The 13,116-nt window shown below is 57.0% G+C and overlaps 7 protein-coding genes across 7 annotated transcripts; 4 read left to right on the forward strand and 3 right to left on the reverse strand.

Moving 5' to 3' along the window:
* Window positions 1–257: 257 nt before the first annotated feature.
* J7T54_007535 (Thioredoxin-like protein) lies at window positions 258–880 on the forward strand (the record flags this gene model as incomplete). The annotated part of the gene is made up of 2 exons (XM_051508005.1): window positions 258–382; window positions 439–880. 2 exons carry the CDS (start codon window positions 258–260, stop codon window positions 878–880), a joined length of 567 nt encoding a protein of 188 aa, XP_051360915.1.
* Window positions 881–1,153: 273 nt separating this feature from the next.
* Window positions 1,154–4,012, reverse strand: J7T54_007536 (Chitin synthase regulatory factor-like protein; the record flags this gene model as incomplete). Its single annotated transcript, XM_051508006.1, has 4 exons — window positions 1,154–1,287; window positions 1,340–3,173; window positions 3,290–3,474; window positions 3,532–4,012. The coding sequence occupies 4 exons, from the start codon at window positions 4,010–4,012 to the stop codon at window positions 1,154–1,156; spliced, it is 2,634 nt and encodes an 877-aa protein (XP_051360916.1).
* A 1,505-nt stretch (window positions 4,013–5,517) lies between these two features.
* J7T54_007537 (CBP4) lies at window positions 5,518–6,030 on the forward strand (the record flags this gene model as incomplete). The annotated part of the gene is made up of 3 exons (XM_051508007.1): window positions 5,518–5,567; window positions 5,620–5,801; window positions 5,855–6,030. 3 exons carry the CDS (start codon window positions 5,518–5,520, stop codon window positions 6,028–6,030), a joined length of 408 nt encoding a protein of 135 aa, XP_051360917.1.
* A 985-nt stretch (window positions 6,031–7,015) lies between these two features.
* On the forward strand, window positions 7,016–7,449 carry J7T54_007538 (Nascent polypeptide-associated complex subunit beta-like protein; the record flags this gene model as incomplete). Its single annotated transcript, XM_051508008.1, has 2 exons — window positions 7,016–7,163; window positions 7,217–7,449. The coding sequence occupies 2 exons, from the start codon at window positions 7,016–7,018 to the stop codon at window positions 7,447–7,449; spliced, it is 381 nt and encodes a 126-aa protein (XP_051360918.1).
* Window positions 7,450–7,716: 267 nt separating this feature from the next.
* J7T54_007539 (uncharacterized protein) lies at window positions 7,717–9,017 on the reverse strand (the record flags this gene model as incomplete). The annotated part of the gene is made up of 3 exons (XM_051508009.1): window positions 7,717–8,123; window positions 8,564–8,786; window positions 8,874–9,017. The coding sequence occupies 3 exons, from the start codon at window positions 9,015–9,017 to the stop codon at window positions 7,717–7,719; spliced, it is 774 nt and encodes a 257-aa protein (XP_051360919.1).
* Window positions 9,018–9,362: 345 nt separating this feature from the next.
* J7T54_007540 (60S ribosomal protein L24a) lies at window positions 9,363–10,120 on the forward strand (the record flags this gene model as incomplete). Its single annotated transcript, XM_051508010.1, has 3 exons — window positions 9,363–9,413; window positions 9,605–9,748; window positions 9,833–10,120. 3 exons carry the CDS (start codon window positions 9,363–9,365, stop codon window positions 10,118–10,120), a joined length of 483 nt encoding a protein of 160 aa, XP_051360920.1.
* A 403-nt stretch (window positions 10,121–10,523) lies between these two features.
* On the reverse strand, window positions 10,524–12,367 carry J7T54_007541 (uncharacterized protein; the record flags this gene model as incomplete). Its single annotated transcript, XM_051508011.1, has 5 exons — window positions 10,524–10,697; window positions 10,758–10,960; window positions 11,019–11,389; window positions 11,483–11,523; window positions 11,918–12,367. The coding sequence occupies 5 exons, from the start codon at window positions 12,365–12,367 to the stop codon at window positions 10,524–10,526; spliced, it is 1,239 nt and encodes a 412-aa protein (XP_051360921.1).
* Window positions 12,368–13,116: the final 749 nt, after the last annotated feature.

Below are 13,116 nucleotides of genomic sequence, written 5' to 3' on the forward strand. Positions count from 1 at the left end.
ACAATTATACTTGCTACTTCAGCAAAGGGTGCAGCTGTTTTCGACGCCGGCTACTCCTGGCCTTGATTGCAATCGTCCCTGGACATTGGTAAGACCCACTGTTAGCAGTGTCAGCGTGCCGTGCTACTTCTTCTTAACACGAATTAACGTCATACGCTACCAGCCAGTCTCCAGTGCCGGACAACAAACATCAATTCCCATCTCAGTCGACCTTATTTCTTCCAGAATCAGTGCCGAACTGCAGATCTGTGGACAGTATGCACTTTTCTCCTCCCGCGTCTTCATTGAGGAGGTCCGCATGCATTGCGCCCCAGTTGCGCACGTCTGCAGCCCATTTCTCAACATCCACCACCCGCCAGACTCGCAACCAAGTATTCGACCGGTATGAAAGCACCCTCCACTCAGCCATGATCAGCCAATACTAAACCAGACTCAAAGTGTCCGTGACCCAGCTTCGCTCAGCACCTATCTCTCTCTCTCGGCCAAGTCCTCCACACCTCTTCTCACTCTCTTCACGGCGGGTTATTGCCCGACGTGCCGCCATGTCCTCCCCCTGGTGAAACAGCTCGTCTCCTCGGGTGTCGGTGACGATGCAACCACCAATGGCGTCAACTTTGCCGAGGTCGAGTTTGATGCGCCGGACAACATGGAGCTGGGGCAGCGCTACATGATCACCAGCCTGCCGACGCTTCTGGGCTTTGATGGACGACGGGAAGAGGTGGTGGCGCGGCTGGTGGATGGACGCAAGCTGGCGGACAAGCAGTTCCTGGAAGAGTGGATCTGGGAGCAGGCCAAAAGAGGAGGCGGAGGTGGTGGTGGAGGGAGCAGTGGTGAGCAGGGTTTGTTCGGGGGGCTGTTTGGGAGCTGGAAGTCGCAATGAGACCCGGGAGATATATGGGTACAATTGTTAAGGAATGCAGTCCAGGCTGATGTAGATGTAGGATGTGTGATCCTTGTAAATTTGCAGCCGGCATGCAAATCATCATGTGTTGCTTGGCCCAATGCTCATGCTCCGACCATACGTTGCCCTCCTAGTCATAGGTATCATCCGCCATGCCTCAGTACATGTCCTGCTCTGCAGCGCCGTCAAGATCCCTCTCCTGATATAGCTCTTGATCTCCTTGCCCGTGCCACATATAGGTTGACAGTACTCTCACATGATGCTACATTCACCCTCCCCATGTTTCTCAATCCGACTTCGAGAGATCTGCTCTCGTCGAGGGCCTGCTCTGTTGCCGCCACGCTTTAGATCTTCGAGCCGCTCGCGGGCTTTGGGGAAGTCCTGGGCTTTATGATGATTAGCTTGTGCCTTGCCGCTGCGTTTATGTTGAAAACTCACCAGCCGCTCGCCAGTACCAGCGCTTAGCGTCCTCCAGGTTCGCAGGAACGCCAATGCCCACCTCGGTAAAGTAGCCCATAGCATACTCTGCCTTGGCCAAGCCCGCGACGGCCGCCTTGCGCGCCCAAAGGTAGGCCTCCTGATCGCTCTGTTTGAGAACGCCATCGCTGCCCGTGAGGTACCAGCCACTGAGAGCAAGCTCAGCCTGGTGCTCCTCCCGCTGCGCCGCCTTGGAGTACCACATGATAGACATGCGCGCATCGACCGGGAACCCCATTGATCCATACTCGTACGCCTGCCCGAGTCGGAACTGTGAGAACTTGTATCCCAGGTCGGCTGCTTGCTGAAAGAGGCTGGCTGCGTATCGCTCGTCTCGGATGATGGTATCATTGGGCCGAGCCGATTCATACAGGAGACCCAGCTCGTGCAGGGCGTGGGGATTCTCCGAGTCAGCGCGCTCGGCCGCGCGCTTCAACCAGCCCACCGCCTCCCGCGGGTTCCTAGGCTGACCCAACAGTCCCTTGAGCTGGATCATCCCAACCTTGTACATCGCAGGAGTGTCGCCCAGTGAGGCGGCGCGCTTGTACCACTGGACGGCCTTCATAGGGTCCTTCCGTGTACCGCCGCCTTCCTCGTGACCAATCTCACAGCATACCGCTGTACGGTATGCGGCCGAGGCATGACCCAGCTTGGCTGCTGATTGGTATAGTGTGAATGCTTCCTTGGCGTCGGAGTCGCCTCCAAACAGGCCTCGCCCGTAGGCGTCCGCCATTGTGAACATGGCGTCCACGTTCTGTGCATTAGACAGCTTCTTTAGGATCTTGTGCGCGTCCATAACGTAACGCTCGCGGGCCCTGCCCCTAGCCTTTGGGTCTGGCACGTTCGGCAGGAGTACATCGGCCGCCTCGATCAGTTTCTTGGCCAAGCGAAGAGCGGAGGCTTGATCGTTGGGATTGTTCTTGATTACCATACGGAGATGCTCGAGCTCCTGTGGCGTCACAGGTAGCTCAACGGGTCTCGTGCTTGAAGCCACGGGGGGCTGGGGTTGCCTCTGCTCCTGTTGAGGCTGCGGCCGCTGCTGAAGCTGAGGCTGCGACTGCGGCACACCACCGTAGTTTCGCACAGGAGGCGGTTTCTCATTCAATGATACCATGGAATTCGCCATGAGCCCAGCTCGGACTGGCGTAGGATGCGATGGCAGAGCGTCTGGATTCTGGCTTGCAGGCGGAGGGATTGGAGGCTCTGACCTGGCTGGCGATGGACCCATCTGCTTCGGTGCTGGCATATTCACTGGTCCGGGAGGTGCACTCGGGCCCCGTTGAGGCATCCGCTCATGCGCCATTGGAGCAGCACCGTAGCCTTGAGATGGCTGTACTTGTGGTGGCAGCGAATTTGTAGGTGGTATTGGAGGCACCGAAGGGATGTCGCCAGCCATCTCGAAGATGGCCGTTTGTGGTTGACGCAGGTCAGGCTGGGACTTTGCGTGGTTGAGTTTGGCTGTCTGATGGGCGCCCGGCTGTGGTATCTCGGGGCCAGGGCGTATATTCTCAGGGACTGGTCGCATAGGCCCAGGTCCCGGCCTCATGGTTTGCTCAAACGAACCTCGACTTGCCGGTGGGATCATTTCAAAATTCGGAAGACTGGACGCACTTGGTCCCTTTGCGTGAGCTCCATAGGCCTGGTACCCCTGCTGCCCGCCATTGCACTGGTACTCATCATGGGCATCACCAAAGGAGGCCCTGGAAGGCTGCTGTGCGTATCCTTGGTTACCGTCATACCCCCCGCCTCCACTGTATGTGTTGTAGTCGTACCCTTGACTGTCCTGCGGATACATCTGGTGAGGATAATGAGGTCCAGCAGCTGCTGGAGGGCGGTCATCGTAAGTCATCGAATTCATCCTTTGCCGTGGAAGGTCAAATCGCGGCCCACTCTCGTTAGGCATCGTCATACTTCGCGCAGGAGGGGCGAACTCATGCCCAGGCCTCTGAGGCGGCGGTCGTCTACCGTGCCCATCATCGTATCCCGGGTAGCCATTTTGTTCAGGTGCAACAGGCGGTCCTCTCCGCCCTTCGAACGACTGACCGCGAGGGTCTTGGCCTCGCCCGTAGCTACCTTGGCTTCTTTGGCTCTCGCCGCTTTGACGTGGCGCTTGAGAGAGACTCGGGTGTCGTCCGTTCAGATCCATATCCGACATCTGGGCTGCCATTTGCTGCTCCATATCGGGTCTGCGGCCGTAGGGGTCTCCGTAGTCGGCACCTCGGGTATTGATGGGCGGCTCGTGACCACGGCGAGCGCCTGGGCCTGGTGGCCCACGAGGCACCGGTGGACGCCCGCCACGACTGGGGGCTGGGCCTCCTCTTCCTCTGGGAGGATACTGCCCGCCTCTGCCATCTGGCACTCGTGCTCCCCGCGAAGCCGCTGGCGCATAGGGATCTTGGTGATATTGTTGTGGTGGTGGTTGACCTCGTCCGTAGTCGGGTTGTTGGGCATAGGAGCCCCCAAAATCCGGTCCAGGGTAGCCGCCAGCGTTACCTTCATAACCGTAGCCATCGTCGTAGCCATCGTATTGCTGCGGTGCTCCATACTGCTGCTGCTGTGGTGCTGGAGGTCCCCGGTGACCTTCTCGTCGCGGAGGTGGCCTGCCGCCGTAGGGATCAACCCCATATCCTCCATTATACGCCATGGTCGGTTGAGCAAGTGCAAATATAGAGGCTGAGTACCAGAGACGTGGGACTTGAGTCGTTATTCAAGTCGGCGCAAGGGACTGGCGAGGCAGACACCATGTCTTGGCGGGGTTCGTGTCGTTCGTATCGTGTTGCTCGTTCGGACTTGGCAGCTGGCTCGGTGGGCTAAAAATCCATAACGAGTATATTTGGTGTGAAGCCGTGGGGCAGCGCGTGCAGGTTGGTCGTCAGAGTGACTTGAAGATTCCCTCGTCTTCGCGTACAGGGAAGGCTCCGACTGTACGGGAAGTGGAAGCGCCGCGCTCGCCAGGCGTGCCGACGAGAGGCTCTGCCGCTCTGACGGCGTGGAAACTAGCCGCCGGCTCGAGATGGCCGGATTTGGATAAGGCAGGTCGCTCTGTGTGTGGTGGCAACTCGCGAAGAGCAGAAAGACTGGAGCACGAGAGGAATTTGCGAAGGTCTTGGCTCGGGAATTGACACGGGGCAAAGGATATTTCGAAAGTGAGGAAGTGTCTGGCGAGGTCAGTGAGCAGACTTCAACCAAGCTGGCGGATGAGTGACCTCGCCCTGCCCTACCCCGTACAGTACAGTCGAAAACTACACTTGTCGAAATCACAATGCCATGCAGCGGTGCGGATAGGCTCAATTTCCTGATACCCAATGCAACCGTGTGTGATGGAGACAGTACGTACACGTACCTGGCATATGTGTAACCTTGAACCTTGCCGTAAGCGGTTGGCTTTGGCCAATGATGTTATAACCTCCCAGGTTTTGAGAGCCTCCAGGTTTGCAGTTACTTCGTAGCTCGAGTGCTCGGCATCCCATTGCGTCTCAGGTGTGCCGCATGACGCTGGCTGGAGCCAACCTCATTGATTACTCACCGTCTCGACGGAATGATGCCCTGCCGACCCCTGGCACAACTACTACCGGCCTCGAGACGGATGACACTTGAACTCTTAAGCTCCTAATTAACCCAAGTCCGCATGACTCGATTCTCAGCGAGGGCCTTGCCCACAACTTGCCAGATCACACGTACATGGGTGGCCTTTAATAAAGATGTTGAGGTCTCTCTAGGGTACCTACCTAGGTCGGCTCATGTCGAAGCAACAGGGCGGAGTGATCGTTCTTCAATTCACCCGCAACTTGCTTCCCAGGCCGTAACTCATGTCACTCAATCATGCGCATTACAGAATAATCTGCACAACCGCGTTGCGTCTGAGCCAAGATGAAACATGCAGACGTGGCTCTCTCCCCGACCACGTTGACATGAATCTCAGCAAGTCAACACAGTGCGTCATTGGCTTGTTCTCGCTGTGTACGCACCAGCCACAGCAGCAGCCACTCCACGGAGGGACGGGAGAGCTTGGTCCCTTCAACAAAGTCCATGACGGATACTAGTCGGGATTCGCGACAGGCTGAAGACATCAACGCGCGACGCCCCGATCTCGTGTACGATTCCTCGACCCTTGTCGCAATATCCGTACAGTCGCCGCAATGGGAAAGAAACCGACAAACTGGCGGTTATGGGGCAAGGTAGCCGTGGTGTAAGTTCCATGGCAGGAAAGGCACAGCAGATTACTAAGTTCACTTTAGCAGCGCAATCGTCGCCGTCGGTGGCCCGGCGTTCACAGCCTGGCTGTCCCCGTCCGAGGAAGAGATTCGAGCCAAATACAACCCAGATCTCCGACGAAGAAGCATCGAGGGCAAAGCGCAGCGAGAACAAGAGTTTGACGAGTTTGTGACAAGACTGAAGGAATACAGCAAGTCGGACAAACCAAGTACGCCCTTGCCGACGACAGCGTGGACGTATTCCGGTGCTAACGACGAGCAGTCTGGATTGTTGTGAAAGAAGAGGAGGAGAGGATGAAGAAGAAGGCCATTGCTGACGCGAAGACCCGGGAGAGAGAGGCAGAGGCCCGCAAAGCTGAGATGAGAAGGGAAGCTCTACACCCTACACCAGCAGAGCAGCCTAAATCGTCCTCCTGGTTCAGCTGGGGTGGGAAATGATGTGGCCTAATGGAATTCGCGGTTGTAATTGCGGCGTTGTATGGACGGCTGGCTACCTTGGCGTCATGTACCTATATCATTGTTCAATTACACCTTGATGAGCCCGTGGATTAAGCACTCAAAATGGGAATGGGAACCATGGTCATTCTGAGGCATTGCGTTTGGGTCCAGTCGGAGACTCGATCCTCTGCACAGCAGATATCTCGGGAGCAAAAACGTGAAATGATAGATATTATTCAGTATCCCTCGCGAGGGCAGAGAGGAGTTGAGGGGGCAAGCTTGCGACACTCAAGAACGCGTCTGTGAAGAACGACACACGGGCATGCTGCACTCCACTCATAAGTAAGCAAAGGGGACACGATGAGATGGTTTGCTCGAAAGCATGGGCAACAGGTGTGATGGAGGATAGACTCCATCCAGTTTGGTGGCTCAGAATCTCAGACCCTATATCGGAGCTGGGCGATACCCCACGTTGAACCGAGGAGGCCGGCACAAAGTTCTTCCCACCCCTCCAAAGTCTTGGCACGCACAAAATCTCCCACTATACCACCATCACCGCCAGCATCAAGGCAGACGACGTCGAAAGCTCATAGCCAGCGACTCAGTCCCATTGGTGCGTACAGTCCGGAGCAATGCCAAAATTCTGCCCTCTTTGGCGAATCTGGCAGTCCTCCTCATTGTCCCTGCCCAGGAGCGTTCGCTAACACAAGACTCTTCCCAGTTTTTGAAGTGTCACTCGGAACCCCCGCAGCTTCAACCCACCTCCCACACGACAAATCAGCCAACATGTCGGACGAGATTCAGGAGCGCCTCAGGAAGCTCGGCGCGAGCGCCCGCATTGGTACGTTGAAGCTCTGGGGGAATTTTTGGCTGTTACTCTCGCGCTAACAATTCGTAGGGTAAGCACCGGAACTAGACCTGTAACAAACGCACCGAACGACTGCTAACAATATACGCCAGTGGAAAGGGTACGCCCCGCAGGAAGATGAAGCGTGCGCCTCCTCGCTCTGGCGCCGACGACAAGAAGCTCCAGCAGAACCTGAAGAAGCTGGGCACCCAGCCTATCCAGCAGATTGAGGAGGTCAACATGTTCAAGTCGGACGGCAACGTGATCCACTTTGCCGCTCCCAAGGGTACGCGCCTTCACAGGAGATTGGACACTGGACAGACGACTAACGAGGGATAGTTCACGCTGCTGTCCCCAGCAACACCTTTGCCATCTACGGCAACGGCGAGGACAAGGAGCTGACCGAGCTCGTCCCCGGTATCCTGAACCAGCTTGGCCCCGACTCTCTGGCCTCGCTCCGCAAGCTCGCCGAGAGCTACCAGAACATGCAGAAGGGCGAGAAGGGCGAGGAGGACGATGGCGAGATCCCCGACCTGGTGGAGGGCGAGAACTTTGAGAGCAAGGTCGAATAAGCCTCCTCTCCTAGCCAAGCGAAATAAGGGAACGGGACGTTGTTGCTACTGTTGAAGAGGTGCGCGGAGAAGGTGACAACGTTCCTCTGGAAGGTATCAATCAAATGACTTGATTTCGGGCGTCAACGCACAGGGTAACGGCTCGCGCGGTTGGAGGGCAACGGACGGCTTACGGCGGAATGAAACAAAAAAGTACCTTACTGATCCACGAGCGACATTTGCTTGCCGGACTTGTACACATCTTGCATCAGATCGAGAAATGCCATCTCATGATGTTTCCATTCTCTGTGCTTGGCCCAACGGGAAGCCCGTATCTCCGCTATTCTTGATCCATCCCTTCAGGGCGAAGAACTGTGTGTCGGCAATGACTTGGCCTCGCGACTGCAAAAGTGCATCCGCCTTGACGTGCGCATATGTTGCGCCGCGGAGCGCAGCAGCTAGTGAGGGCCCATGGCATTGGTCCGCCAGGCTTTGTGCCAGTAACCACATCTGTTGACGGCACATGCGGCTGGCGCCCTTGGGATCACCCACCTTTCGTCCTTGTATGACGCCGTTGACAATGTTCTCGGCTATCCCCGATGCCGACCAAGCCGTCGCCAACGGACTAGGCGATATCTTCTCGGCTGTGTGGGTGACGCTGCGCTTTGAGTACGCAAACTCGACACTCGTCGACCCTATTTGAAAAGGCCTGAATGAGTAGTCGCCAGACCAAATTTTGTTCCGCAAGCTCTGCATCCTCCCATCCTTTGAGAACGCCCGACGAAATCCGCTTTCAGTATGCTGTGATTCAGGCATGATGAGGGTATCAATGTACGCGCCCTGTGGACTGACCAACAGCGATACTAGGCCTGATAGGAGTGAAGTGCACTGCTTCAATGCCAACTTGTCCGAGCAGGACTTTGACAATGTCGCCGGCGCATCCCTTCGGCTTGGCTTTCGACGGACAATGCCCAGCTGTGAGAAGTCGGCTCGCCCTGGTAATATGGAAATGGGGCCGGGTCCTGGGTCGGTCCAAGGTGTTGCGTCGGCTTGTGAAGACATGGAGAGTTCCATGCTCGCATCACCGCCTGCTGCCTGTCAATGAAGGAACCTCGTGCCGTGAGTTGTTACATACACGGAGCTTCAGAGCAGTACATGTGAAGCTTGATCCCGTCCTTGATCTTGAAAGGTTGCGCCGCACCAGTGTTGAAGTCGACATTGTGCGAATCGTCTCCTCTGATCAGAGAGACACACTCTTCCAGTAAGAAACGGTTGAATGTCCTTATGGCGAGAATCTCAGCATGCCAATCATGGAGGACGATGCCATTGGCTTGAGGGATCTTGCTGGCTGGTAGACACTTCATGCCCGTTCTACGAGGTCTTAGAAGGATTCATTCGATAGTACGAGGCTGGGCTGTGTCTTACGCCAATGCTACACAACGCACATGGTCGCCATGTTCGACGACGATGCCGCTCAGGGGCACCCATTCCCGATGTCCGTTGCCTCGGTGTGACGGCTTGCGCTTCGGCGGAAGCTTGTCAAACTCAGCGAGCACAGAGTTGGCAATGAGACTGGCTTTTGACGCCATCGGACAGTGCAGTAAGAATGCCCATGGCCGAACGCCTCGATCTGTTCAGGTTCCTTGTCCTCGCTGAATTCTGATGAGTCTGGTGGTTGATTCATGAGACACTAACAGTTGTCGGCATCGCGACGTCGTCAAGACCCCACCAATCACGTGCCCATTCACTCCGCAAAACCAGCCGCCCACCCAGTCGTTGCCCTACCTCGCTTAGTCACCACCGCACACCACCAGTTTCCGAGAATTTTGAGCGTATCGCGGCGCCCTGCAACCAGAACTTCTTGCCCCATTCGCCTTACGATACCTCACTACTAACCCCGTCAAGTCGCCCGACAACAGCACAACAGCGACAAGATGCGAACCTACGACGACTCCTTCTCGGGCCAGAGGATTTACCCTGGCAAGGTACGACTTCCCAGTGCATTGCGTGCAAGACCGTCCATCCTGCTCCTGCTGCTGCCCCGCGACGTCGACGACAGGTCCGAACAATTCTGAGATGAGGAGGACGTGACGGGGCTACCGGGGCCGGCATGGCGTGGTGGTCGTTTGCACAAGTTTCCCAGAGTCAGAATGCTGACGTTGGTCTGTTTCTACAGGGTAAAATCTATGTCCGTGGCGACAGCAAGGTCTTCCGCTTCCAGAACGGCAAGTCCGAGTCGCTTTTCCTGCAACGAAAGAACCCCCGCCGCATCGCATGGACTGTCCTCTACCGTCGCCAGCACCGCAAGGGCATCTCTGAGGTACGATCCGACTCCGACACATGACGCCTGGGACATGTACACCTGGGCAGAGAGAGATATAGGATGGACTAACACCCGCTACAGGAGGTCGCCAAGAAGCGTACCCGCCGCACCGTCAAGTCGCAGCGTGGCATCGAGGGTGCCTCCCTGGACGTGATCAAGGAGAAGCGCACGCAGCGCCCCGAGGCCCGCACCGCCGCCCGCGCCGAGGCCATCAAGGCCTCCAAGGACAAGAAGAACGCCGCCCAGGCCGCCAAGAAGGCGGAGAAGGCCAAGAACGCCGCCGTCGCCGCCAAGGGCCAGACCGTGAGGAACGTCAGCAAGCAGGGCGCCAAGGGCGCGGCTCCCAAGCCCGCCGCCCGCACTCGCTAAACGGCCTTCCCCTTTTGTTGTCTAACTCCTTCCTTAACGAAACCATGAACGATTGAGAGAGAAGAAGAAGAAGAAGAAAGAAAGAAAGGGGTGACAAGGCGAGGCGAAAGCGCAGGACGGGATGTCGAGGAGGAAGAATAAAGGGAAATTCTGGGAGTCTCGCGGTTTTCTACTTTGTGTGTTTTGGTTCCGGGACCGGTTCTTCGACGACACAACTCGGGTGCATGGCGTGCCATAGGGTGCATTGGTAGTTGAGCAAATGACAACCGGTGCAAGTGTCCCCATGACTGGCTGCTGGTTGGCCTCGTGAGTGCCGTGATACATGTGCTTTGTTGGGAACATGTGTCCTATTGAAAGTCTATGGCGTCCTTTGTTCTATTTATGCAGATTGCCTATGCCCTGCTTACAGCTTGGCAAGAACACCCTCGGCACCAGAGACGTCAATGCCACCGCCAGCCTCCTTGGCGGCGTAGACGACCTTGCCATGGTCGATCACAAGGGCGTAGCGGGCGGTGCGCTCGCCGGCGGTCCAGCCAATACTCTTGCTGAAGGCAGCTCCGGTATCCGAGGCAAAGATCTGCGCCGTTATTAGCTAATGACCGTTTCGTCCTGTGCATCTCGCTGTCATGCCACTCACAATAAAGTCATCCTTGATGTTGTTGGCCTTGCCCCAGGCGGACATGACCCAGGCGTCGTTGAAGGCAATGAAGACGACCTGGTCAATGCCCTTGGCCTTGAGCGCGTCGGCGTTCTTGATGTAGGAGGGGACGTGGGAGACCTGGCAGGTCGGGGTGAAGGCACCGGGGACGGAGACGAGGACGACCTTTTTGTTCTTGAACTCTGTCGTAGCCAAAAATGTGAGTCTTGTGCACGGCTCAGAGCACGGGTCAACACATACCCTTGCTGGCATCGAACTTCTGGGGGATGCCGCAGGCGGTGATCTCGCTGTTCTCGGGCGTGAGAGGCGCGTAGCTGAAGGACACGCCCTCGGGGAAGGTATCGCCAACCTTGAGCTCAGACATGGCGGGGATGGTTGATGAGGGGTAGCTGGGGGAGGTGGGTGAAGGAGAGTGCGTGTGCGAGCTGAGGCTTGTCTGGAAGGTGAATTGAGGGTGGAGAAGTCTTGGTCTGTCCGTGAAGATGTGCAATGGGGGACGGAACGAGGTGTGTTTGTCGTCGTCGTGGAGGTGGAGGATGATGTCGTGGGAGTCTCGAGAGGCATTCCGAAGCACGGAGCGGAGAGCGGAAGGAGACCCGCTTTTAGCGGAGCTACGGAAGACATGGTGACCTTGATGGACTGTCGTGGAAGATGGAATGAGAGAGGCTTTTCAGAATGACTATTCGAAGAGCTGAGAAGGTGACTGTGTCAATGGCCTGGGAAACAGCAGAGGGTGAAAGCGGGACTTGGGCGCCTCGGTTTCTGGTGATCCAGCTTCTCTCGCAAGTCAAAGGGTTCTGGATTTCTGGTCCTTCTGGAAGGACGTGACAGATTCCAAGATGCTGCAAGTCGCGCAGTATCACGCATGAGTATTAAATAAGGTAAGTCTGTTTCTTTGATGCCCCTTCGATAAAGGCCAGGATGAAGGGGGCGGTGAGCTCGCGCCCATTGTGCGTGCGGAAGATGGCGGGCGGGCACAGGGGGTACGTGACGGTCCCAAAGTTCTCCCACAGCGCGAACAGGACAAGGAGACCCAGGCCGGTGCAGGGGGGCCAAAATGGTCACGTCGCTGCCGGCTTTGTACTGCGTGGTTGTAAGTAAATCGCTTGGTACAGGAGGGTGCTATGAACTGGACTTACTGTCGTGTTGATGGTGCCGACGAGTGTCAGGCGTGTGCCGGGCACGACCAAGGCAGCGCCCACATAGTTGACGCCCCTGAGCGCCTCTGCCCACGGCACGCCACGCGGGTGCTTTGGTGGGTGATACATCCACATGGAGCCGCACTTGGTGATGAACTGGAGGACGAAGCCAGCCCAACATACATACTGCCAGTTCCTCTCGCCGGCGTCGATGGCGTACCGGCCGACAATGGGCCCAATGATCACGATGGCAAAGACGAAGTCGTCCGACAGATAGATGCCGAGGTGGCTGTACTTGCTGTCATGAGTTCCAGCACGACATACGTGGCCATCTGGCCGAAGCCGGCGCCGAACCCGGTGACGCCCAGACTGGCCATAAAGTGCGGCATCATGCTTGACCTCGAGGTCATCATGGGGCTCGTGAGCCAGAGGACCCTGGTGGGCTGCCATTGTTGACCGATGTCGACCTGTGTGTAGGCGGTCGGATATGGTCAGACTGGAGATCCCAAGGTGCTGAACTGCCAATTTACCCATGTAAAGGGGCACAATGGCCATGTATAGACTTCTCAGCATCCAGACATGGACTCAGAGGCCCGTGCCTGTGAGCTGGATAGGGGCTAGCGGAACCCGACAGCAGGGTCTGGGTGTCAAGGCGGAGGACGCTGGGCGAGCCATTCCAGCTGCCTCCAATATAGAGTGCAACATTCTGCTAGACTGGCCGATCTTTCAGGTCTGGCCTCCAGTTGTGGCGAGCATTGTCATCAGTGGCGGTCCGTCTGACATCGACACGACCATGCCACGTAAATGTACGCGAGCTGGACGGACATTGAGAACCGAGCCAGACAAGCCCTTCAAAGAGGTACTGGCAAGGCAAGCAAAATGTCTGTATAGTGTCCAGTCTGTAATCCTGCCAAGCGGCGTCTTCGTATCATATCGATGGCCACTGGGCACATCCCAGTCATCAGCCTTCAATGCTGCGGCTATCGTTAGAAAACCAAGACGTTGGATCCGTGGAGCCAGGCTGCTCCAGGACAAGCTACTCACTCGCTGGGTAAGGATACCCGAGATGGATCGGGCCTTGCGATTGCTCAATCGAGCCTCCACCTCCAGTCTGAGGAGCGTCCCGGGGGGGGGGGGGGGGGGGGGGGGGGGGGGGGGGGGGGGGGGGGGGGGGGGGGGGGGGGGGGGGGGGGGGGGGG

This window comes from Emericellopsis cladophorae (assembly GCF_022114955.1).
Source record: "Emericellopsis cladophorae strain MUM 19.33 chromosome Unknown NODE_38_length_223118_cov_118_926449, whole genome shotgun sequence".
Taxonomy (NCBI): domain Eukaryota; kingdom Fungi; phylum Ascomycota; class Sordariomycetes; order Hypocreales; family Bionectriaceae; genus Emericellopsis; species Emericellopsis cladophorae.